This window comes from Mobula birostris, chromosome 1 (assembly GCF_030028105.1).
Source record: "Mobula birostris isolate sMobBir1 chromosome 1, sMobBir1.hap1, whole genome shotgun sequence".
NCBI lineage: Eukaryota > Metazoa > Chordata > Chondrichthyes > Myliobatiformes > Myliobatidae > Mobula > Mobula birostris.
Window position 1 is genome coordinate 114795176 of NC_092370.1, and position 23378 is coordinate 114818553.

Sequence of the window (23378 nt, forward strand, 5' to 3'; positions counted from 1 at the left end):
CTCTCATGGTGGGACTTTGTCAAAAAGGCTTACTGGAGTGCATTTAACACACATCCACTGCTCTGCGCTCATTAACAAACTTAGTTGCCTTTTTAAACAAAATTAGCCTTTGTAAGTGTTAAATTAATAAACAGACATCAACTTTTGAATTATACAATAACAGTTAAATGCTCTGTTCCACCCTAGGCTATTTTAAGTTCTGAAAGGTAGAAATCCTCTGGAAATCTCTCAACCTTTTACATGTGATGTCACCGTAAACAGGAAATGTGAAATTTAGTAGAATGAGGTGTTATAGAGGTTTTATTAGCATGCTAAACCACACTTCTGGAGCCTTGGTCTTTAGCTTAACAGTAATTAAGCACAATAAAGAGGTGGTCGTGGGAGGCAGAGAAGCGTCTATGGGACTGTTTTGAGTAAGTGAACTGGGCCATGTTTAAGGACTCATCAAAGGATCTGAACGAATATGCTACAGTTGTCACGGTCCTTATAAAGTCAGTTGTGAATGAGTTCTGCTAATCAAATAAAGTCCAAGAGATCCAGGTGTGACATCTGGAAAGTTATCTCACATGCGAAGAGGCAATTCCGGATCAAACTGGAATTACAGAAGAATGTTCAACATCTGAGGCAGGGCTTAAATGTTAACAGCTCCTACAAGGTAAACCAAGTGACATATGTGTCAGCAAGATTTTGCTCCCAGATGAGCTCAATTCCTTTTATGCTTGAGTTGACTGACAAAACATGGTGGCACCTTCACAAACTCTCATAATCCCTGATGCCCTGTGATTTCAGTCTCTGAGGTCAATGTGAGAGCATCCTTCAGGAGGGTGAACCCATGGAAAGCATCTGGCCCAGGCAAGGTACCCAGCTGAGTATTGAAGACTTGTGCTGATCAACTGGCTGGAATGTTCACTGATATCTTTAACTTTTCACTTTGGCAGTCTAAGGTATCCACCTGCTTCAAGCAGGCTTCAATTGTACTGGTATCCAAAAAGAATGTAGTATCTTGCCTTAAAGACTATTGTCCAGTAGCACGTGCATCCACTGCAATGTAGTGCTTTGAGAGGTTGGTGATGAAACATATCAACTCCTGTCTGAAGAACAACTTGGATCCTATCCAATTTGTCAACTGTCACAACAGGTCAACAGCAGCTGCTATTTCATTGGTTCTTCACTCAGTCTTGGAGCATCTAGATAGTGAAGATGCTTATACAAGGATGTTCTTCATTGACCACAGTTCTGCATTCAATACTATCATCCCTTCAAAACTAATCAATAAACTGCAAGAACTGGATCTTTGATTTCCACACTTGCAGACCCAAATCAGTTCGGATTGACAAAAAAATTTCCTCCACAGTCACCATCAGCACAGGTGTACCACAAAGCTGTGTGCTTAGTCCTCTGCTCTAATGCTTTATACTTAAGACTATGAGATTTAAGTTTGCTACCGATACCACTGCCATTGGCTGAATCAAAGATGGTGACAAATCAGCATATAGAAGGAAGATTGAAGATCTGGCAGAGTGGTGACACAACAACATCTCTCACTCAATATCAGCAAGACTAAAGAGCTGATTATTGACTACATGAGCAGGAAGCCAGAGGTCCGTGAGCCAGTCCTCATTGGTGGATCAGAAGTGGAGAGGGTCAACAACTTTTGTCAAGTCAAACTGGAGTTTCGAGAAAGTATTGGGACCTAGAGGCAAAAGAAAATAAAATTTAAAAGTAATAGCAAGAATCCACTGATAGACCGGACGGAACCCACTGCCTGAGTGCTGCTTCTGCCTGGAATATTAGGCGGACCCCGCAGCATCACAGCGGCAGTCCCGGAGCAGCATTGGAATCTGCGGTAAGATGCTGAACTTTAAATAACTTGAGAGACTGTTTCATGGAAAAGAGCACTGCTGTCACTGCGTTTTGGGTTAGCGCTAGCTTCACGTCACGGGGATCATCGCGCGCGAGCACTTCTGGAAAATGGCGCGAGGTTTAAGAAGAGCTCGGGAACCTTCCAGAAGGTGCGCCTGGTTTGAAAACATAACAGTCTATTAGGGAGCAGAGGCTGTGCAGGTCGGAATCCATCTACAAAGTCCGGAGAGGTAGCCAGTTTTTTCACCTAGTGACTAGTGACTAATGTCTAATGGTTGATGGAACTAATGGAACGATCAAACTGCAGCACTTGCGAAAAATAAAAGGAGGAAAAAGGAAAAGTTGTTTGGTCATTGAGTGGAATCCAGTTAAAAAAACCTTCGGGTAGACACATTCAATCTCTTTCAAGTGGGGAAGCTGCACCCTGGCAACTTTAAGTTCCTCAGTGTTACCATTTCAGAGGATCTGTCCTAGGTCCAGCATGTAAGTGCTATTTCAAAGAAAGCAAGGCAGCACCTCTGCTTAGAAGTTAGTGAAAGTTCGGCCTGTCATCTGAAACTTTGACAAACTTCTTTAGATGTGCAGTGGAGGGTCTTCTGACTGGTTGTATCATGGTCTGGTATGGAAACACCAATGCCCTGGAATAGAATAAAATAAAAAAAAACAGTAGTGTATGCAGCCCAGACCATCGCAGATAAAGCCCTCCCCACAATTGAGCACATCTACAAGGAGCAGTGTTGCTGGAAAGAAACATACATCATCAAGGATCCCCACCATCAAGGCCATGCTCTTTTCTTGCTGCTGCCATTAGGAAGGAGGTAGAGGAGCCTCAGGACCCACGCCACCAGGTTCAGTAACAGGTTTTACCCCTCAACTATAAGGCTCTTGAACCAGTGGAGATAACTTCATTCAACTTTGAAATTCACTCATCCTAACAATGAACTGTTTCCACAACCTATGAACTCACTTTAAAGGACTCTTCATCTCAAGTTCTTGATATTTATTGCTTATTTTTATTTGGTTTGTATTTTCCTTGTTGTATTTGCATATTTTGTTGTCTTTTGCACATTGGTTGTTTGTCTGACTCATGCAGTTTTCTATAGTGTTTCTTGTATTTACTGTGAATAGCCGCAAGGAAATGAATCTCATGGTAGTATATGGTGACGTATATGTACTTTGATAATAAATATACTTCACACTTTGAACTTTTAAAGCAATCTTTAACCCTGAAAACACACAAAATGCTGGAGGAACCCATTTGGTCAGGCAGCATCTATGGAAAAGAATACAGTTGACTTTTTGGGCCGAGACCCTTCAACAGGACTAGAGAAAAAAGATGAGTAGATTTAAAAAGTGGGGGGAGAGGAGAGAGAAACACAAGGTGATAGGTGATGCTGGGAGGGGGTGTGGGAGCGGTAAGAAAAGAGCTGGAAAATTGATTGATGAAAGAGATACAGGGTTGAAGAAGAGGGAATCTAAAAGGAGAGAACAGAAGGCCATGGAAGAAAGAAAAGGGGGGGGGGAGGAGTACCAGAGGGAGGCGATGGGCAGGCAAGGAGATAAGGTGAGTGAGGGAAAAAGGGATGAGGAATAGTGAAGGGGGGGGCGGGCATTACCAGAAGTTCAAGAAAAGGATGCTCATGTCATCAGGTTGGAGGCTACCCAGAAGGAATATACGTTGTTGCTCCTCCAACTTGAATGTGGCCTCATTGTGACATAGGGGAGGCCATGGATTGACATATCAGAATGGGAATGGGAAGTGGAATTGTAATGGGTGGCCACTGGGAGATCCCACTTCTTCTGGTCGACGGAGCGTTAGGTGCTCAGCGAAGCGGTCTCCCAATCTATGTCAGGTCTCACCAATATACAGGAGGCCACACTGGACGCAGTATATGACCCTAACAGACTCACAGGTGAACAGTCGCCTCAGCTGGAAGGACTGTTTAGGGCCCTGAATGGTAGTAAGGGAGGAGGTGTAGGGGCAGTTGTAGCACTTGTTCTGCTTGAAAGGATAAGTGCCAGGTGGGAGATCAGTGGGGAGGGATGAATAGATAAGGGAGTTGCATAGGGAATGATCCCTGTGAAAAATAGAAGGTGGGAGGGTAGGGAAAGATGTGGAATCACATTGGAGATGGTGAAAGTTCTGGAGAATTATGTGCTGGACACAGAGGCTGGTGGGGTGGTAGGTGCGGACAAGAGGAACCCTATCTGTGGTAGGGTGGCAGGAGGATTGGGTGAGAGCAGACATGCATGAGGTGGAAGAGATGCGGTTGAGGGCAGCATTGATGGTGGAGAAAGGGAAGCCCCTTTCTTTGAAAAAGGAGTTCATCTTTTTCGTCCTGTAATGAAAAGCCTCATTCTGAGAGCAGATGCGGCGAAGAAGGAGGAATTTAGAGAAGGGGATGGTGTTTTCTGAGTAACCAGGGTGGGAAGAGGTAGAGTCCAGGTAGCTGTGAGAGTCCGTGGGTTTATAATAGACATCAGTAGAAAAGCTGTCTCCAGGGATAGAGACATGGAGATCAAGAAAGGGGAGGGAGGTGTCGGACATCGACCAGGTAAATTGAGGGCAGGGTGGAAGTTGGAGGCAAAGTTAATGAAGTTGATGAGCTCTGCATGGGTGCAGGAAGCAGCACCAATGCAGTCATCAATGTAGCATAGGAAAAGTGGGGGGACAGACACTAGTGTAAGCTTGGAACATAGACTGTTTCACGTAGCCAACAAAAAGGCAGACATAGCTGGGACCCATGAGAGTGCTCATGGCTACACCTTTTGTTTGGAGGAAGTGGGAGGAGCCAAAGGAGAAATTATTAAGAGTAAGGACAAGTTCTGCTAGATGGAGGAGAGTGGTGGAGGAGAACTGGTTTGGTCTTGTGTCCAGAAAGAAATGGAGAACTTTGAGGCATTCCTGGTGGGGGATGGAGGTGTATAGGGACTGGGTATTTACAGTGAAAATAAGATGATGGGGGCCAGGGAGCTTAATCTTTGAAAAGATCCGGCGCCTGTGAAGTGTCACAGATGTAGATAGAAAGGGACTGAACTAGGGGGATAAAATAGAGTCAAGGTACGCAGGTGCGTTCAGTGGGGCAGGAACAAGCTGAAATACCTGCTACTCCCCCCCCCCCTTCTTTCTTCCATTGCCTTCAGTCCTCTCCTATTAGATTTCCCCCTTCTCCAGCCCTGTAACTCTTACGCTATCAATTTCCCAGCTCTTTACTTCACCCCTCCCCCTCCCAGTCCTGTTCCTCCCTCCCCCCCCACCTTTTAAATCTGCTCATCTTTTTTTCTCCAGTCCTGCTGAAGGGTGTCATTACAAAACATTGACTGTACTCTTTTCCATAGACGCAGTCTGGCCTGCAGAGTTCCTCCAGCAATGTATTGCTTGGATTTCCAGCTTCTGCAGATTTTCTCTTGTTTCTAACCTCAAAAAAAACTAATTTTGTATGTTAAAACAAATTAGTTCGTTAATTGGGCTATCAGTCAATCAGAGCAGCCACTTATTTGGGACAACTCCTAAAGAGCAAAAACTAATCGAGTAAATTGTTGCGATTTCCTTTATGTGTGACACTACACAGCTTAATTTGGACAGGAGACTTGCTGAACTTTTTTTTTACTAGCGTCAGTCCAGTGTACTTGTATGTCAGTTAGAGACAACAGCATGCTTAGAGCAAAGTTTTTAAATGGTATCAGTTGCATGTGTTTGTGTTCAAAAAGCAGTGATTTTTGTCACTGATAGTTGGTGAGAAATAAGCAGTACGACAATTCTGAACTGTTTTGCTTCAAGTATTCAGGCTTGGAGATGCCAGAAATGGCTGGGACTGAAAATGAAATGAGTTCAACAAGTTAAGACCTATGAAGAATTTGAAGGGATTGACAATGATTTTGAATGTTACAATGAAAACAAAGACTTGGAGGATGCAACTGTTGAAAGGATTGTATGAAGGCAGTCCATTATCTGCACTAGGTGTCTGCGTGATTTTGTTCATTTATAGTCAATCAAAAGAACACGGCAGTGTGGATGGATTCCTTCATCAATAGTTATTAGGAACCAATACAGTTTTATAGTATTGTAGTAGTATTGATGGTGTCCTAATTTGTTCTGAATTTAATTAAAGTAAATAATTTGTTACTCAGTTAAATAGTAGTTTGTCTTTTTAACCCTCTTAACTATTTTCAGAAACTTCAGCTGATTGGGGCAGCCACTTAATTGGGCCAAAATCTATGGTTCCAATGTATTTCAATTAAATGGAATCCATTGAATTTCAAAATTTAACCTTTCTAAGATTAGTTAAATTTAATTTATTTTAGTTTTTCAATTTGACTTTTTGGCTACTACTTTGATCTTGTGTATGCATACCAGCCTTTTTGTTCTCATCTGCCTGGTATGCAGATGTCATCGACATTTGACGTCAAGTCTGCTTGAAGCTATTTCAGAGATCAGATGGTACTGTCACCAGAATGAAATAAACATTAGGAAAAGTGAAATCTACACTGTGTTGATCACTAGATCTTTACAGGGATTTTCATTTGACATCAGCAGTAAGCATTTATTTGCTGCAGTCCACCAAATTGAGGCCTTCCTTTATACTTCTGCAATGGCTCAGATAAAGTGAATTTAAGAAGTTTATTTATATTTTGAACATATGAACTCAAATGATTTTTTTAAGTTTTCAAAAGAAGAACTGTGCGTAAAATATTTTTTGTTATTTATATAGCTGCGCCTAAATGCTGAGAAATATAAAGAGCTTCTTTCAGAACGGGCTGTACAGTACAGGGCTATCCAAAGGCGACTTTTAACACACTTCAAGGACAAAACTCCCTCACCTCTCCGTAATCTGGATACGTTACTGGATGGAACATATCAACAGGTTAGTCTGTTCAGAAAACTGCTTAGTCCGTTCAGAAAACTGCTAGTCCATTGTTTCTTGAACTGCCTGTGTCACTTTGCTAATTGTACTATATTGATGAAAATTTACATGACCTTATCAATGTAAGTGATGCCTGATGTGGAAGAAACATTGCAGTTGAGGCTTTTTATGCTTTGACCATAGAAAAGTTTAGGTAAAGCTGATTAATAGATCAGAATGATGTTTATTATCACTGAAATTTATTGTTGTGTGGCAGCAGTATAGTGTAGAGCCAAAAAATGACTATAAATTACAAAATAAATAAATGGTGCAGAAAAAGGAATGATGAGGTAGTGTGCATGGGTTCATTGACCATTCAAAAATCTGATGTCAGAAGGGAAGGGGTTGTTGTTTGAATCAGTTTGTGTACATCTACAGGCTCCTGTACATCCTCCCCAGATGGCAGCAAAGAGAAGAAAGTATATTGAGAGGTAGCTGCTTGTCTTCTTGAGGCATAGTCTCTTGAAGATTGTTTTGATGGTGGGGAAAATTGCACCCATGATGGAGCTGGCTAAGTTAACAACACTCTGCAATCCTATACATTGACGCCTCCATGACAGACTGTGATGCAACCAATCAGATGCTCTCCATTGTAAACATATAGAAATCTACAAGAGTTTTTGGTACATACCAAATCTCCTCACACCTCATGAAGTAGAACCGCTAGCGCCTCTTCTTTATGATTGCATCAGTTGGGCCAGGATAAATTCTCCAAAATGTTGACACATAAAAACTTAAAACTGCTCACCCTTTTCACTGCTGACAACTCATTGAGGACTGGTAAGTGTTCTCCCAACTTCACCTTCTTGAAGTCCATAATCAATTCATTGCTCTTGATGACATTAAAGGCGAGGTTGATGTTGCAACATCACTTGACCCAGCTAATCTATCTCGCTGCTGTATACCTCCTTGTTGCCGCTTGAGATTTTACTGACAACTGTGATGTCACCTGCAAACTTGTAGGTGGCCTTTGAGCTGTGCTTAGTCATAGAGTTGTGAGTATAGAGAGAGTAAAACAGGGGTCTAAGCACACATCCTTGAGGGCATATATGTTGACTGTCAGCACAGAGGAGCTATTAACACCAATCTTGACAAATGTCTATGCATGCACAGTGGAGCGAAACCTGACTGGTTACATCACTGCCTGGTACAGAAACACCAATGCCCATGATTGGAAAAGTCTACAAAAAGTGGTGGATACATCTCAGTCCATTACAGGCTCTCCCCATTATTAGGTACATTTACAAGGAAACAAAAACCCCATCATCCAGGGCATGTTCTCTTGTCGCCATTCCCATCAGGCAGGAGGTACAGCAGCCTTAGTTGCCACAATACCAGGTTCAGGAACAGTTATTAACCTACAATCATGGGTCCCTTAAACCATGTAGGTAATTTCAGTCACCTCAATGCTGAACTGACTCCACAATCTTATAGACTTACTTTCAGGGACTCTACAACTCATTATTATTTATTTACTTTTAAAAATTATTTGCATAATTTGCCGTCTTTTGCACGTTGGTTGTTTGTCAGTCTTTATTTATAGTTTTTCATAAATTTTATTGTATTTCTTTATTTTCCTGTAAATGCCTGCAAGAAAATGATCTCATTAAATTATGGTGGCATATGTGTACTTTGATAAGAAATTGACTTTGAATTTTGTTTTGCATTGACTGTGGTATCCTGATGAGGAAGTCAAGGATCCAGTTGCAGAGGGAGATCCAGAAGCCCAAGTTTAGAAGCTTGGTGATTAATATTGAGGGGATAATGGTATTGAATGCCAAGCTGTATTAGGTAAACAGCAGCCTGGCACATGTTTTGCTGTTGTCCAAGTGCTCCAAAACAGAGTGGAAAACTAGTGAGATTGTATCCACTTTGTTCCATTGTGATGGTAAGCAGATTACAGTGGGTTCAGGTCCTTGCTCAAGCAGAGGTTAATTCTAGCCATTATTAACTTCTCAAAGTACTTAATTATGGTGGATGTGAGGCAGCTCTCCTGCTCTCGGGCACTGGTAGGATTGCTACTCTTCTGAAGCAGCTGAAACTCTCAAACTACTGTAGTGAGAGGTTGAAAATGTCCTTGAACATTCCAGCCAGTTTGATGGCACAGCTGATGCCAACTCCTCCATCTGATTTTTGCTGTCAAGACCCAATGCTCAGCGATACTATAAACTCAAAAATGTTAAACAGTTGGAAAACATTCTTATTTTGGAAAATACAAACTTTTTTTCATTTTCTCCTCATCATAGATTCTATTTGATTCCATGCAATTTTTCTGAACTTCTTTGCAAAATATTTTTTTTCTGGTGGCTTGTCAAACTCCACAGAATTTAACAAGTCATACAGGTTTACAGACATCCCACCCTGCAAAAACTCATTTCAGGGAGGTAGCACCAACACCCCTGCCCCCCACAACCCCCTATCTCCCCCCCCCGCCCCAGTTGACCTCCAAGGGTGTATGTATACAGGACATTTGATTATGAAAGAACACAACAATTTATTTGATCACATATTGAAACCATTTATAGACACACACACACACACACACACACACACACACACACATATATTCTCCTTGTTGAGTATTTTGTTGGCAGTCTCAATGCTAATAGCTAAATGCTAATGCGAATGGCTTTTCTATTTCCTTTGCAAACTTTCCTTGTACTGTGATGTGGCTTGCTTGGCAGATTTGAGCATTTTGCCAGAAGTCTCAACCTCATAAAATATGTACTTATATTATATTGGAGTCATTTTTTATTCTATTACAACTTTAAGCAAGTCTACAGGGAGCTTGGCCTCATCACTTAGGACATCAATAGAGTAGCTCCTTAGCTAGCCAGCTAGCTTAAATAATGTTAGCTATGCTAATGAACGAATGACACCTGTTAAACTCACCTCAACATGTCTTTTACAGTCTTAACCCACCATGGGCAATAGAAAAGTCACTGTTGCAAACAGTGCAGCGAGCAACACTGTCATTATTTTTGACCCCTATTAGGCAGGAGTACACTTTAGTGTAGTCTGGGGTGAAGTACGTTTTATATTTTCTTTTTTTGGAACACTCTGCCATGGCGCTGCAGGACACTAAACTGAACTGATGGACAGTGAAAGAGAAAGAGGTCGACTGTAAAGCCTGCCCACAGAGAAAACTGATAGGTCTACTTAGCACAAAGAGAGACCAATCAGGATTTATTTATTTATTTGTGTGTTTGTTCTCGTTCTCTCACTCTCTCACTCTCTCATCAATTTCTGGGATATTTGTGGGCATCAGGGAGCCGCTATCAATATGCGGGAGACTCCCGGAACTTCTGGGAGAGGTAGGATGTCTGGATTTACTGTATAATCATTTAGTAAATATAATGTACCTTGATCTACAGTTATTCAATGTAGAACTGTGTTACACCATCATTATTGTTCTGGCCAACTTAATATGTTGAAAAGAATAGAATCATCTGGGACAAATCTAATGAACAATGAAAATACCATCTGATTTACCTTGCGATGAACTTTAAAGCACATGGAGATATATTTCTTGTGTTAGTCTTTGATTTGAAAAGAATGAAAACCTGGAGATGTAATTAAAATTTGCAAAGTGAGATCTAGTAAACGGATATGAGATACATTGTAGTGATTATTGAAAGAACCACTGGAGAAATACTATCTCTGTCCTGTACTTAGGCAGTTTCTTTATATTGATTTGGAACCTGCTGAAAAATTCTGACACTCTTTTGCTGAACTATTGAAATTTCTCCATACAATTTCTTCAAAGATTGAGGTTCCTATGTGAACACACACATCCTGAACCTGAAGCACATGAGAGACTGCAGATGCTGAAAATCTGGACATACAATAAGTGCTAGAGGAACTCAGTGATTCAGGCAGTATTTATGAAGGAAAATAAACAGTTGACGTTTTAGGCCACGGTTGGGTTGGGCAGAATCTGGTCTTCAGATTCAAAATTGAGTTCAGTACTTTTCTTATTTCTAGCATTTATGTTTACCGTCCTTGCGCCTTCCTGTCCCTTAAGTAATTAATTATCAACTCGTATTTGCATCTCCTCTGGGCCAATGGTATACACCAGTCCCTTACCAATCTATTTCAGCTTCATAGAGTCATGGAGCACCACTGCACAGAAACAGGCCCTTCCGCCCATCTAGTCATGCCAGTCTGATCTTCTGTCTAGTCCCGTCTACCTGCACCCAGACCATGGCCCTCCATACTTCTCTTATCCATGTACCTATCCAAACTTATTTTTAATGTTATAATTGAACTTGTATCTATCACTCCCACTGGCAGCTCACTCCACACGCACACTACCTGCTGTGAAGAAGATCGCCCTCAGATTCCACTTAAATTTTTTTACTTTTACTCTAAACCAATTACCTCTATTTCGAGACTTGCCCAATCTGATGGGGAAAAAGCCTGCAAGCATTCAAGATTGTTTATTGTCATTCTTCAGTATGTGAGTGTAAAGTAGAATGAAATGTTTGTTACTGTGGATCTGATGCTGCATAAAAAAACATAATAAACATAAAATACACAATAAATATGAATGTAAATGCAGTCCTTTAAAACACAATATACAAGTAACTCTTTGAGTGTCACTGTATATACGTAAGGGGAGGGAACATCGACTCAGACCATGAGAGGCCTGCTTCAGGTATTTTCATGCCTTACAAAGCGCAGATTGGAAGTCTGTGTGGGGCGCCACTCCTCGCGCAGACACTAGAGCAATGTGTGGTTAAGTGCCTCGTTCAAGGACACAAACACGCTGCCACAGCTGAGGCTCGAACTAGCGACCTTCAGATCACTAGACAAACGCCTTAACCACTTGGCCACGTGCCATAAGATTAGCTTATATACGTAGACTAATTGCATGTACGTAAAGTGATGCAAGGTGCAAGAGTATCCGCACTCAAGGTGACTTACAGGAAATAATGTGACAAATGACTCTTGGCAAGAGGAACTCTTCTAGGTAGCAGCAAGGCACATGAAAACCCAATAGGACAGTGACAGTCTCAGTATAGGTGTGAAGTGTAGAGTGCAAGCATAAAGTGGCAGTGCATCAGAGGTAAAGGGTGCGTAGGGGTTGCCGAGAGGAGCAGCTGACGGAGATGCAAGGGTGGTGGGGTGGGTTAAATGGTGGAGGTGTTTTTCAGCCTAATGTCTTGGGGGGGGGGGGAAGTAAATGTTTTTGAGTTTAGTGGTTCTGGTGTGGATGCTGTGGAGCCTCTTTCCTGATGGGAGTGGGACAAACAGTCCATAAACAGGGTGGATGGGTGGCATCCTTTATAATATTGCTAGCCTTTCTCTGGCACCTTTCTGTATTTGTGTTCTTGATGTAGTTTGATTCTGGTGATGTATTGGACATTTTGAACTACTTGCTGTAGAACTCTCCTGTCTGCTGCAGTGCAGTTTATGTACCACCAGTAATGCAGCATGTTAGGATGCTCTCGACTGTACATCTGCAGAAAGTCTTGAGTATGATGTGCATCATCCAGCTTTCTTCAGCATCCTCAGAAAGTAGAGACATTGGTGAGCTTTCTTGACCTCGGAGAATGTGTTCTGGGACCATGAGAGGTTGTGCAAGATGTGAACTCCAAAAAAGTTTGAAACTGCTCGCAGTTTCCTCTGCTGTGTTAGTTCATAAACACAAGGGATTCTGCAAATGCTGGAAACCAAAAGCAGCACAAATAAAATGCTGGAGGAACTTGGCAGTCTGGCAGCTTCTGTGGAGGGGAATAAGCAATTGTTTTGGGCCAAAACCCTTAATCAGGACTCACCCTATCTATCTATATACTACTAAAACTCTCATGCTCTGCTTGTCTGTTTGTGACCTCCAATTAGCGCAAACGGTGCATTACAGCGGCACTATTTTTGGCTAAATCAACTTAAAATGCGCTAACTTACAGAATGCAAGCAAAGTTCAGGGTTATATATTCGTATAAAATTGCTCACTCGCCAAAATCAACAGCCCCACTTTCACCCGAGAGCCGATGTCAGCCATGATAGAAGCCGCCATGCGACACTGCGACACATGCGCACGGCCAGTCTCAGAAGCGACTCTCAATGCTCACAGCAGCGACACCAACCGGAGCAAAAGGGCAGGGCAGCTTTATTTTGAGCTGTCACATTCTGCTAATCACCATCAGCATGTTCAGGATTGGGACAGATCAAACTGAGATCCATCAATAAGAGATAGTTAAATCTTATTGTGATGACGTACTTCGAGATACCCATCAAACCCTTTGCTGCAGTCAAAGGACAGCAGTGACTATATCACGTCCATTTAGGAGAGCACCAACCACATCATCAAGAATAATCAGCATCCTAGAGTTTTTGGTGTTACTGCTTCATATCTTCTATCCAGCATTTGTGTTCGTCCATCGTCGTCGATAAGGACCTCAACACCATTATTATGGTGTCGAGACTAGCGCGTGATTTGGATTTAAGTGAGGGAGAGTTGCACAGCATCTGCCTCACCCTCTCTTCCCAATTCCCATCTGGATCCAGTGGCAAGACAGAGTCAGGACTGCTGGAGATGGGACTAGGTGCAGTGGATGACCAGGATATCTTCTGTGTCTTGTCCTGCTCTACACATTCCATGACGCTTGCAGAGATTGTCTTCTTGACTATTGGACCTTCCATTGGTCCGCTGGAGTCTGTTTTCACATGCAGCGATAGACAACTCCCTATCTCACCGAGGGTTTGAGACCCGTCGGCTACCCTCACCTGGTTTAGCCTGCTTGTTGAAGCTGTTGCCCAGGGTGTGGCCACTGTCGCGTGCAAACAGACACAGGGAGCCACAGGTGAGAGCTGAATGCCAAGTGGGGACCAAAGGTGGACTAACCACCTTGAAGAGGACGTGACATGTTCCCCCACCAGAGGTGCTAGCCCTCCCTGACACCCCATACACCCCATCCAGCATTAGGGTAAAAAAAAATATGGTCAGCCTAATTATGCCACGTGGAAAGAGAAGGGGGACATTATGGTCAACAGATAACGCCAAACGTTGTTGGGAAGCAGCAAGGAGAGGGAGAGAACAAGAATCAGATGAGGCTAGGGCTGCACAACTCCAGGATCAAAGAGTCAAGACAAAAAAGATGAGAGAAGAAGAGACAGAGGAGGAGGGGCATGCATGTCTCCAAAATGACAACAACTGGCATAGAAGGAGGAGAGACGAAGAGACAAAGGAGCTGAGAAATGCACTTCTCCAGAATCAGAGACAAACAACAAACAGCAGAAGAGATGAAGAGACGGAGGATGAAAGGGCTGCATGTCTCCAGAATGACAAAAACAGGCGCAGGAGGAGGAGAGAGGGAGAGACCAAGAAGCAGAGAAATGCACGTCTTCAAGATCAGAGAGAAAGAATAAACAGCAGAAGAGATGAAGAGACAGCGGATGGAAGGACTGCATGTCTCCAGAATGACAACGAGAGGCACAAGGGTGGCAGATCAACCAGAAACGATGCCATCAAAAGTGTCCTTCGCTAAACGAGGAGGAGCTATATTTGCCTTGCTACGTGTCGTTCTTCTTTAATAAACTGAGGTTTTCTTCTTCAATTTCCAAAGCAAAGTGATACCAATAGCATTCAGGAAAATTTAATATTCATTCTGGTCACATCAGACTGCACTACCCTTCTCCCACAGGTGCCCCAACGAGTCACCCCGATGTCTAGTTAGCATTTATATCCTTTCACGTTCAGTTCTTTTGTTTACACTCTCTTCTGCCTTTTCAGACCTTCCATTCTTCCTTCCCTGCATTCAGAAAGTATAACCCATTTCTGATTAAAGGCTCTCTATAATGTATACCTGACCTCCTGAATGTTTCCAGCATTTTATCTCAGATTTCCAGCATTTGTATTTTTTGCATTTGTATTAATACAGGACTTTTTGTGTTTCTTTTGTAATGAGGTACTTCAGAAATGTAGTTAATGTATTCTAAGAACTTAGATTATTCAAAGTACTTGTCCTTCTTTGAGAAGTCATGTTTTGGAATGATAATGTTTTAGGCCAGAAGTAGGGTTGGAGACTGGCAGTTTTCCTAGAGGAAGACTGTGTTGGTTGTGGATTGACCAGGTGCATGTTCAGTTCTGGGTTAAACCCAAGTGAGCACAAAGCAACACCCAGGAAAAGTGGGATTCAGCATTCTATTTTGACAAAAACAATGAGTGAAGTAATGAAACTGGTGCCCAAGAAGAACGTAGTGACTTACTTCAATGACAATTACCCAGTTGTATTTGTATCCACAGCGATGAAGTGTTTTGAGAGGTTGGTCAGCTCCTGCCAGAGGGGTGACTTGGATCCGCTCCAATTGGCTTACCGGAGCAATAAGTCCACAGCAGACGCCATGACTTTGACTCTCCACTCAATCCTGGAATATCTTCAAGTCAAGTCAAGACAAGGCACTTTTTATTGTAATTTTGATCATAAGCTGCTGGTACAGTACACAGTAAAAATGAAACAACGTTCCTCCAGGACCCTGGTGTTACATGAAACAACACAAAGCTAACTAGGCTAAGTGAGACAACACAAGGCTACACTAGACTATGTAAAACAACACAAAAACTACACTAGACTACAGACCTACACAGGACTACATAAAGTGCACAAAACAGTGCAGGGCAGTAGAATAAATAATAAACAAGACAATAGGCACAGTAGAGGACAAATTACAATATAATAATAAATGATGTCAGTCTAGACTCTGGATATTAAGGAGGGTCGTGACAGGCCGAAAGCTTCGGTAACTTTTGTCAGATGGCAGGAGGGAAAGAGTTTGTATGAGGGGTGCGTGGAGTCCTTCACGATGCTGTTGGTTTTACAGGTGCAGCGTGTGGTGTAAATGTCTGTAATGGCGGGAAGAGAGACCCTGATGATCTCAGCTGACCTCACTATCCGCTGCAGGGTCTTGTGATCCGAGACGGTGCAATTCCCAAACCAGGCAGTGATGCAGCTGCTCAGGATGCTCTCGATACATCCTCTGTGGAATGTGGTGAGGGTGGGGGGGGCGGGTAGGAGATGGACTTTTCTCAGCCTTCGCAGAAAGTAGAGATGCTGCTGGGCTTTCTTGGCTATGGAGCTGGTGTTGAGGGACCAGGTGAGATTCTCTGCCAGGTGAACACCAAGAAATTTGTCGCTCTTAACGATCTCAACGGAGGAGCTGTCAATGTTCAGCAGAGAGTGTTCGCTCCATGCTCTCCTGCAAAGATGCTGTTTATTGACTACAGCTCAGCACTCAATACCATCAACCCCTCAAAACTAATCAATAAGCTCCAAGACCTTGGCCTCAATACATCCTTCTGCAATAGAATTCTGGATTTACTTGTAGACCCCAGTCAGTCCAGATTGGCAACAGCATCTCCTCCACGATCTCCATCAACACAGGTGCAGCACAGGTCTGTGTGTTTAGCCCCTGCTCTACTCGTTTTACACCTTTGAATGTGTGGTTAAGCACAGCTCCAATGTCATATTCAAGTTTGCTGAGGACACCTCTGTTGTAGGCCAAATCAAAGGTGGTAGTGAATCAGCACACAGAAGGGTGATTGAAAATTTTGCATACTGTGTCATAACAACCTCTCATTCATTGTCAACAAGACCAAGGAGCTGATTATAGACTTCAGGAGAAGGAAATCAGAGGTCCTTGAGCCAGTCTTCATCAAAGGTGGAGAGGGTTAATAACTTTAAATTCCCGGCTGGTGTTACTATTTTAGAGGACCCATCCTGGATCCAGCAGATAAGTGCAATTGCGAAGAAAGCAAGGTAGTGCTCCTACTTCCTTAGCAGTCTGCAGAGATGCAGCATGATATCTGAAACTTTGACTAACTTCTATAGATGTGTCGTTGAGAGTACATTGACTGGCTGCATCACAGCCTGGTATGGAACCACCAATACCTTTGAATAGAAAATCCTATAAAAGGTAGTGGATTTGGCCCAGTACATCACAGGTAAAGCCCTCCCAGCTATTGAGCACATCTACATGAAATGCTGTCATAGGAAAGTAGCATCCATCATCAAAGATCCCCACCACCTAGGTCATGCTCTTTTCTCGCTGGCTACCATCAGGCAGAAGGTACAAGAGCCTCAGGACTGGCACCACCAGGACAGTTACTACCCCTCAACCATCAGGCTCTTGAATAAAAGGGGATAACAATACTCACTTGCCCCATCATTGAAATGTTCTTACAGCCTATGATCTCACTTTAAGGACTCTTTATCTCAAAATCTCAAGTTCCAGTTATTTATTGCTATTTATTTATATTTGCATTTCCACAGTTCATTGACTTCTGCACTCTGCTTGATCTTTCATTGATCCTGTTATAGTTACGAATCTATAGATTTGCTGAATATGCCCACAATAAAATGAATTTCCAAGTTGTATATGATGACATATATGTACTTTGATAAAATTTACTTCGAGCTTTGAATTTTAGAGTACACTATGCCCATCGAAGTATTTTAAAGTCAGGTCAATTTGGTAATGAAGGGAAACACAGCAAACAATTTTGGACAATAAACTTCCAGAAACAACAAATCCCAAACAAAGGAATTGATTATTTAGCTCCACTATCTGCGAGACAGCGGCTGATCTGGTCCTAACTCCATACATCTCCTTTTGTTCTATTTTCCTTAGTACTTCAGTTAATGATCTTAGATTTAAAATGGATCTAACATCAGAGAGTTCTGAATCTCAATAGCTTGGCTCCTTTCATCAGCATATTCTTTCTGTGCCTTTGTGTAACAAAAATCTACATCATAGTTTGGATCTCATTGAATGCCCTGCATCTGCATGGGGACAGTTCAAATTTCTGTTGTCCTTTTAGTCATGAAATGCTTCCTGATTTCACCCCTGAAATTGCCTGGCTTTAATTTTACATTGCCTTGTTCTGAATACCCAGATCTTTCCCTGTCAGCCAGGGGAAAATGATTGCCTGCACCACTTTGCAATTCATGCCGGACAGACTAGAAGAAACAGACTCCCATGCTTTGCTTCTTCTGTGCCACAATTACTGGATTGTCTATTCCATCTTATCATCTTAATCATTTTAACCCTCTGTCAAATCAGCTGGCATCTCCCTGTTCTAACAGAACACTATCTCACAATTTTGTTCACATCTCCCCATAGCTGGCAGAAACGGTAAAGCTATGGTGTTTTCTTTTCATTGCCTTAGTATCCATCCTTGGTGCTCCAGCTATGGTGGTTATGGCTGTATCAGGGATCCAAATGAGAACATTGATTTGTATGTCACTTTACCACACACTCCTAAATTTATAGAGCATTTGTGCACATACAAAAATAAAAGCAGATGTAGAATTAGCACAGTCACAGTTTCTTATTTTTATATTTATGTATGCCATAGAAAGGTTTATTCTGTCCAATGAGATTATGTTGACTCTTGGAGCATTCCCTAGTAACCCAGACATCCCACCTCTCTTGGAAGTTCCGGGAGTCTCCCACATATCGATAGTGGCCTCCTGCCGCCCGGAAATCGATTTTTTTTTAAGAGGGAGAGGGAGAGTGAGCATTCTGATTGGTCTCTCTTTGTGCTAAGAGTGGTCTCCAACCACTGGGCCGCAAGGAAACAATATGATTTGGCGATATGAAACGATACGAGTCAGCTGCACCTTTCCTCATTCCCTGTCATGCACTGTTGAACTTTAACACACGCGAGGTCATCAGTGACCGAAGATGTGTGAAGGAATGGGTCCGTGATCCATTTGTGAATATCCCCAGTGAATCCATGTCAGCGCGGGGAAAAAGATCAACTCCTTGAGCTTACAAATGACGACGGGCTGAAAAGTATGTTTGACATAACATCTCTGCCGGCATTCTGGATCAAAGTCAAGGCTGAATATCCTGAGATAGCCACGAAAGCACTGAAAACGTTGCTTCCATTTCCAACATATTTCTGCGAAGTGGAGTTTTCTGTAATGAATGCAATGAAAACTAAATTGCAGAATAGACTGGACATAAGGAACACCCTTTGAGTATCGCTGTCTCCCATCACCCCTCGAAAGGACTGTGTTGTTGCAGGAAAACAAGCCGAGGGCTCCCACTGATTCAGCGATACTGGTGTGTTGCAATGATTTTATATGTTCATATGAGGAAAATATGCGCTGTGTGTTTAATATCCAAACGTTACTTAAAATATTATGATGCTATTGAGTTATAAGTGACTTGTAATTCAGTGGTCCCCGACCTCCAGTCTGCGAAGAATACAGTGGTGGCTGGATCGCACCCAGCACGTCTTTAAGAAAAAAGCTGAAATAAACAAGCTAATTAGTTAGGTGCTGGTTACATCGCCTCTGATCTGGGCTGACATTTACATGCCGGGTGGCACCTAATCAATTAGCTTGTTTATTTCAGCTTTTTTCTTAAAGATGTGCTGGGTGCATTCTGGCTACCGCTGTATTCTTCGCGGCCCAGAAGTTTGGGACCACTGTTATAATTGACTTATCACTACATTCATGCAAGGAAAATATGTGCTGTGTGTTTAATATTAAATTCGTTAGATAAACCCCTTTAGAAATGAAATTGAGTGTATTAGCCACTCACAAGTGACTTGTACATGAGGAATTCTGCAGATGCTGGCAATTCAAGCAACACACATCAAATTTGCTGGTGAACACAGCAGACCAGGCAGCATCTCTAGGAAGAGGTACAGTTGACATTTCAGGCCGAGACCCTTCGTCAGGATTAACTGAAGTAAGAGCTAGTAAGAGATTTGAAAGGGGGAGGGGTGACTTATCACCTATATTCCAGTCGCGTTTAACACCACCCCCACCCCCGCCCCGGGTCGGCCGGTCCGCAAGAATATTGTCAATATTAAACCGGTCCGCGCTGCAAAAAAGTTTGGGGGCCCCTGATTTAAACTAGCTGGCTAACTGACAAGGAATTACGCTATTGATGTCCTACGTGATGAGGCCAAACTCCCTGTAGACTTGCTTAAAGTTGTAATAGAATAAACATGATAATATATAAGTACATATTTTAATGTCACATTTGCTGCATATACCCAACTTGGTTTACAGATTAGACAAAATCACTAAACAAAGTATTACGTACACCCTTGGAGGTCGACCGGGGTGCTACCTCCCCGAAATGAGTTTTTGCGGGGTGGGATGTTTGGTAACCTATTCCCCTAACTTTTCCCTGATCCCCACTCACTTATACACTAGGTTCAAGGATCATTTATTATCAAAGTATGTATGTAGTATACAACTCTGAGATTCACCTTCGCCAGACAGCCACAAAACAAAGAAAACCATGGAAGCGATTCAAAGAAAATTATCTGACTGTCCTCCATGCAAAAAAAAAACAAATCGTGCTGACAGCAACAAGAACATCAAACCCCTCTTGTGCAAAAGACATCGCGCAAATGGCAACGAGAACATCACCCCTCCCCCACGTGCAAAAATAACAAACAAATCACACAAGTGGGCAAACAAAAGAATGGGCAAAACCACAGGATATAAAAATATAAAACTGGAAGAGTCCAAGTGTACTGTAGTCCAGTCCATAATTTGCAGCAGCCAACTAACCTACCACTAGCAGTTTGATGGCCTTGAGATGTGCGTGGAAATGGGTGCACCTAGGGGAAGCCCATGTGCTCACAAGAAGCACATGCAATTTCCACGGACAGTACCAGCATCTTAGGATTGAACCCAGGTCACTGAAGCTGTGAGTCAACAGCACTACCTGCTGCACTGCTGAGCCATTCCTTGTATGAATGAAAAGGAAATCATGAGTAACCAGACTGTTAGTTTGGAAATTACAGAAGAGGTAAAGATTCTACTCTGTCCTTTTATATAAATCATGACTAGACAAGGGCCAACAACTGAAACAGTCACACTCCACTGAATTTTGATGTTCAATTTTTTTCTCTACAGTTATACAAGATGGCTTTTTAGAGCAGCTTGTGCTTGAGCCTACTCGGGGAAAGATTATCTTAGATTCGGTGTTGTATAATAACCCAGATCTTATTAGGGAGTTTAATGTAAAGGAACCTTTAGAAGGCAGTGATCATAATATGATTGAATTCATACTGCAATCTGAGAGGGAAAAGCATAACTCACATGTATCAGTATCACAATGGAATAAAGGGAGTTACAGAGTCATGAGAGAGGAGCTTGTCCAGGTGGATTGGAGGAGGATACTGGCGGGGATGATGACAGAGCAGAGCTGGCTGAAGTTTTTGGGAATAGTTCAAAAGGCGCAGGATAGGCATGTCCCACAGAGGAAGAAGTTCTCAAATGGTAAGGGTAGGCAACCATGACTGACAAAGGAAGTTGAGGACTGCATAAAAGCCAAGGAAAGGGTATATAAGGTAGCAAAAGTGAGTGGGAAGTTGGATGATTGGAAAGCTTTTAAAATCCAGCAAAAGGAAACTGAAAAAAAAGCTATAAGAAGGGGAAAGATGAAATACAAGGGCAGACTAGCCAATAATATAATGCAGGATAACAAATGTTTTTTTCAGTTATATAAAGAGTAAAAGGGAGGTTATTGATATTGGATGACTGGAAAATGATGCTGGTGAGGTAGTAATGGGGAACAAAGTAATGGCATATGAACTTAATGATTACTTTGCATCTGTCTTCACTGTGGAAGACACTAGCAGTGTACCAGAGGTTTGTAAGTGTCAGGGAGCAAGAGTAAGTGCCATTGCTTTTACAAACGAAGAAGTGCCAGGCAAGCTGAAAGGTTTTCAGGTGGATAAGTCACCTGGGCCAGAATGACTACATCCGAGAGTCCTGAGAGTGGTTGCTGAAGAGATAATGGATGAATTGGTCATGATCTTTCAAGAATCACTTGATCCTGGCATGGTCCTGGAGGACTGGAAGATTGCAACTATCACTCCACTCTTTGGAGGAAGGCAAAAGAAAGGAACTTGTAGGCCCCACACACACAAAATGCTGGAGGAACTCAGCAGGCCAAGCAGCATCTATGGTAAAAAGGACAGTTGTTTCAGCCCGAAACAGCAGCTGTATTTTTTTCCGTAGATGCTGTGTGGCCTGCTGAGTTCCACCAACATTTTGTGTGTGTTGCTCAGATTTCCAGCATCTGCAGATTTTCTCTTGTTTGGAAATTGTAGGCCAGTTAGCCTAACCTCAGGGGTTGGGGAAGTGTTCAGTCTATTATTAAGGATGAGGCTTTGATGTACTTGGAGATTCATGATAAAATGATTCAAAGTCAGTATAGTTTCTTTCAAGGGAAAACTTGCCTGACAAATCTGTTAGAGGTCTTCGGGGAAGCAACAAGCAGGGTGGATAAAGGAGAGGCAGTGGATGTCATTTACTTGGATTTTCAGAAGGCGTTTGATAAGGTGCTACACATGAGGCTGCTTAACAAGATAAAATCCTTTGGTGTTACAGGAAAGATATTGGCATGGATAGCAGAGTGGCTGACAGCCAGGAGGCAGCAAGTGGGAATAAAAAGGACTTTTTCTGGTTGGCTGCCAGTGACTAGTGGTGTTCCTTGGGTCAGTATTGGGACTGCTGCTTTTCACGTTGTTTGCCAATGATTTTGATAATGGAATTGATGGCTTTGTGGCAAAGTTTACAGATGATACGAAGATAGCTGGAGGGGTAGGTAATGCTGAGGACACAATGCAATTACAGCAGGATTTAGACCAATTGGAAGAATGGGGAAATAAGGTGGCAGATGGAATACAGTGTTGGGAAATGTATGATAATGGAAAGGAACAGTAGTGCAGACTATTATCTAAATGGGGAGAAGGTTCAAACATCAGAGGTGCAGAGAGACTTGGGAGACCTCACGCAAGACTCCCAGACGGTTGAGTCTGTAGTAAAGAAGGCAAATGCAGAATATGAAAGCAAGGGAATAATGCTGAGCCTTTGTAAGACACTAGTCAGGCCGCACTTGGAGTATTATCAACAGTTTTGGGCCCCATATCTCAGAAAGGATGTGTTATCATTGGAGAGAGTCCAGAGGAGGTTCACAAGGATGATTCTGGGAATGAAGGGGTTAACATATGAAGAGCATTTGGCAGCTTTGGGCCTGGACTCACTGGAATTTAGAAGAATGTGTGGGGATCTCATTGAAACTTACCGAATGTTGAAGGACTAGATAGGGTGGATGTGGAGAGGATATTTCCTATGGTGGGGGTGTCCAAAACTAGAGGGCACAACCTCAAAATTGAGGGGCAACCCTTTAGAACAGAGGTAAGAAGGAATTTTTTAGCCAGAGAGTCGTAACTCTGCGGAATGCTCTGCCACAGACTCCGGTGGAGGCCAAGTGCCTGCATATGTTTAAGGCGAAGTTGATCGTTTCCTGATCGGTCAGGACATCGAAGGATATGGTGAGAAGGCAGATGTATGGGGTTGATTAGGATCCAGGATCAGCCATGATAGAGTGCTCCTGTGTGTTATGGTTTTATATCTTCATATCTCTTTTTTAAACAAAATACTTGAATATGTTTTCTAAGATTTATTAGCTATTATAAACAGCAGTTGCTTCCGACACCTATGCCATAGCCTTTATGTGCTTATAATGCTGGTTAAATTAAATACTAGCGTGGCTTCATGTGTTGCTCTTCCAAGTTACTCTGACCAGATATCGCTAAGCTTTCTTCCTCGGTTGTCATGTCTTTCAAAT

The 23378-nt window shown here is 42.5% G+C and overlaps 1 protein-coding gene across 2 annotated transcripts in view; it reads left to right on the top strand.

Moving 5' to 3' along the window:
• The window catches only part of bbs9 (Bardet-Biedl syndrome 9), a 382854-nt gene that overhangs the window by 118624 nt on the left and 240852 nt on the right, over nt 1-23378 (top strand). For both annotated transcript variants that reach the window (XM_072260598.1, XM_072260608.1), the window contains exon 18: nt 6576-6728. In XM_072260598.1, the coding sequence (XP_072116699.1) occupies nt 6576-6728 (153 nt within the window). The remainder of the gene's footprint in view (nt 1-6575; nt 6729-23378) is intronic.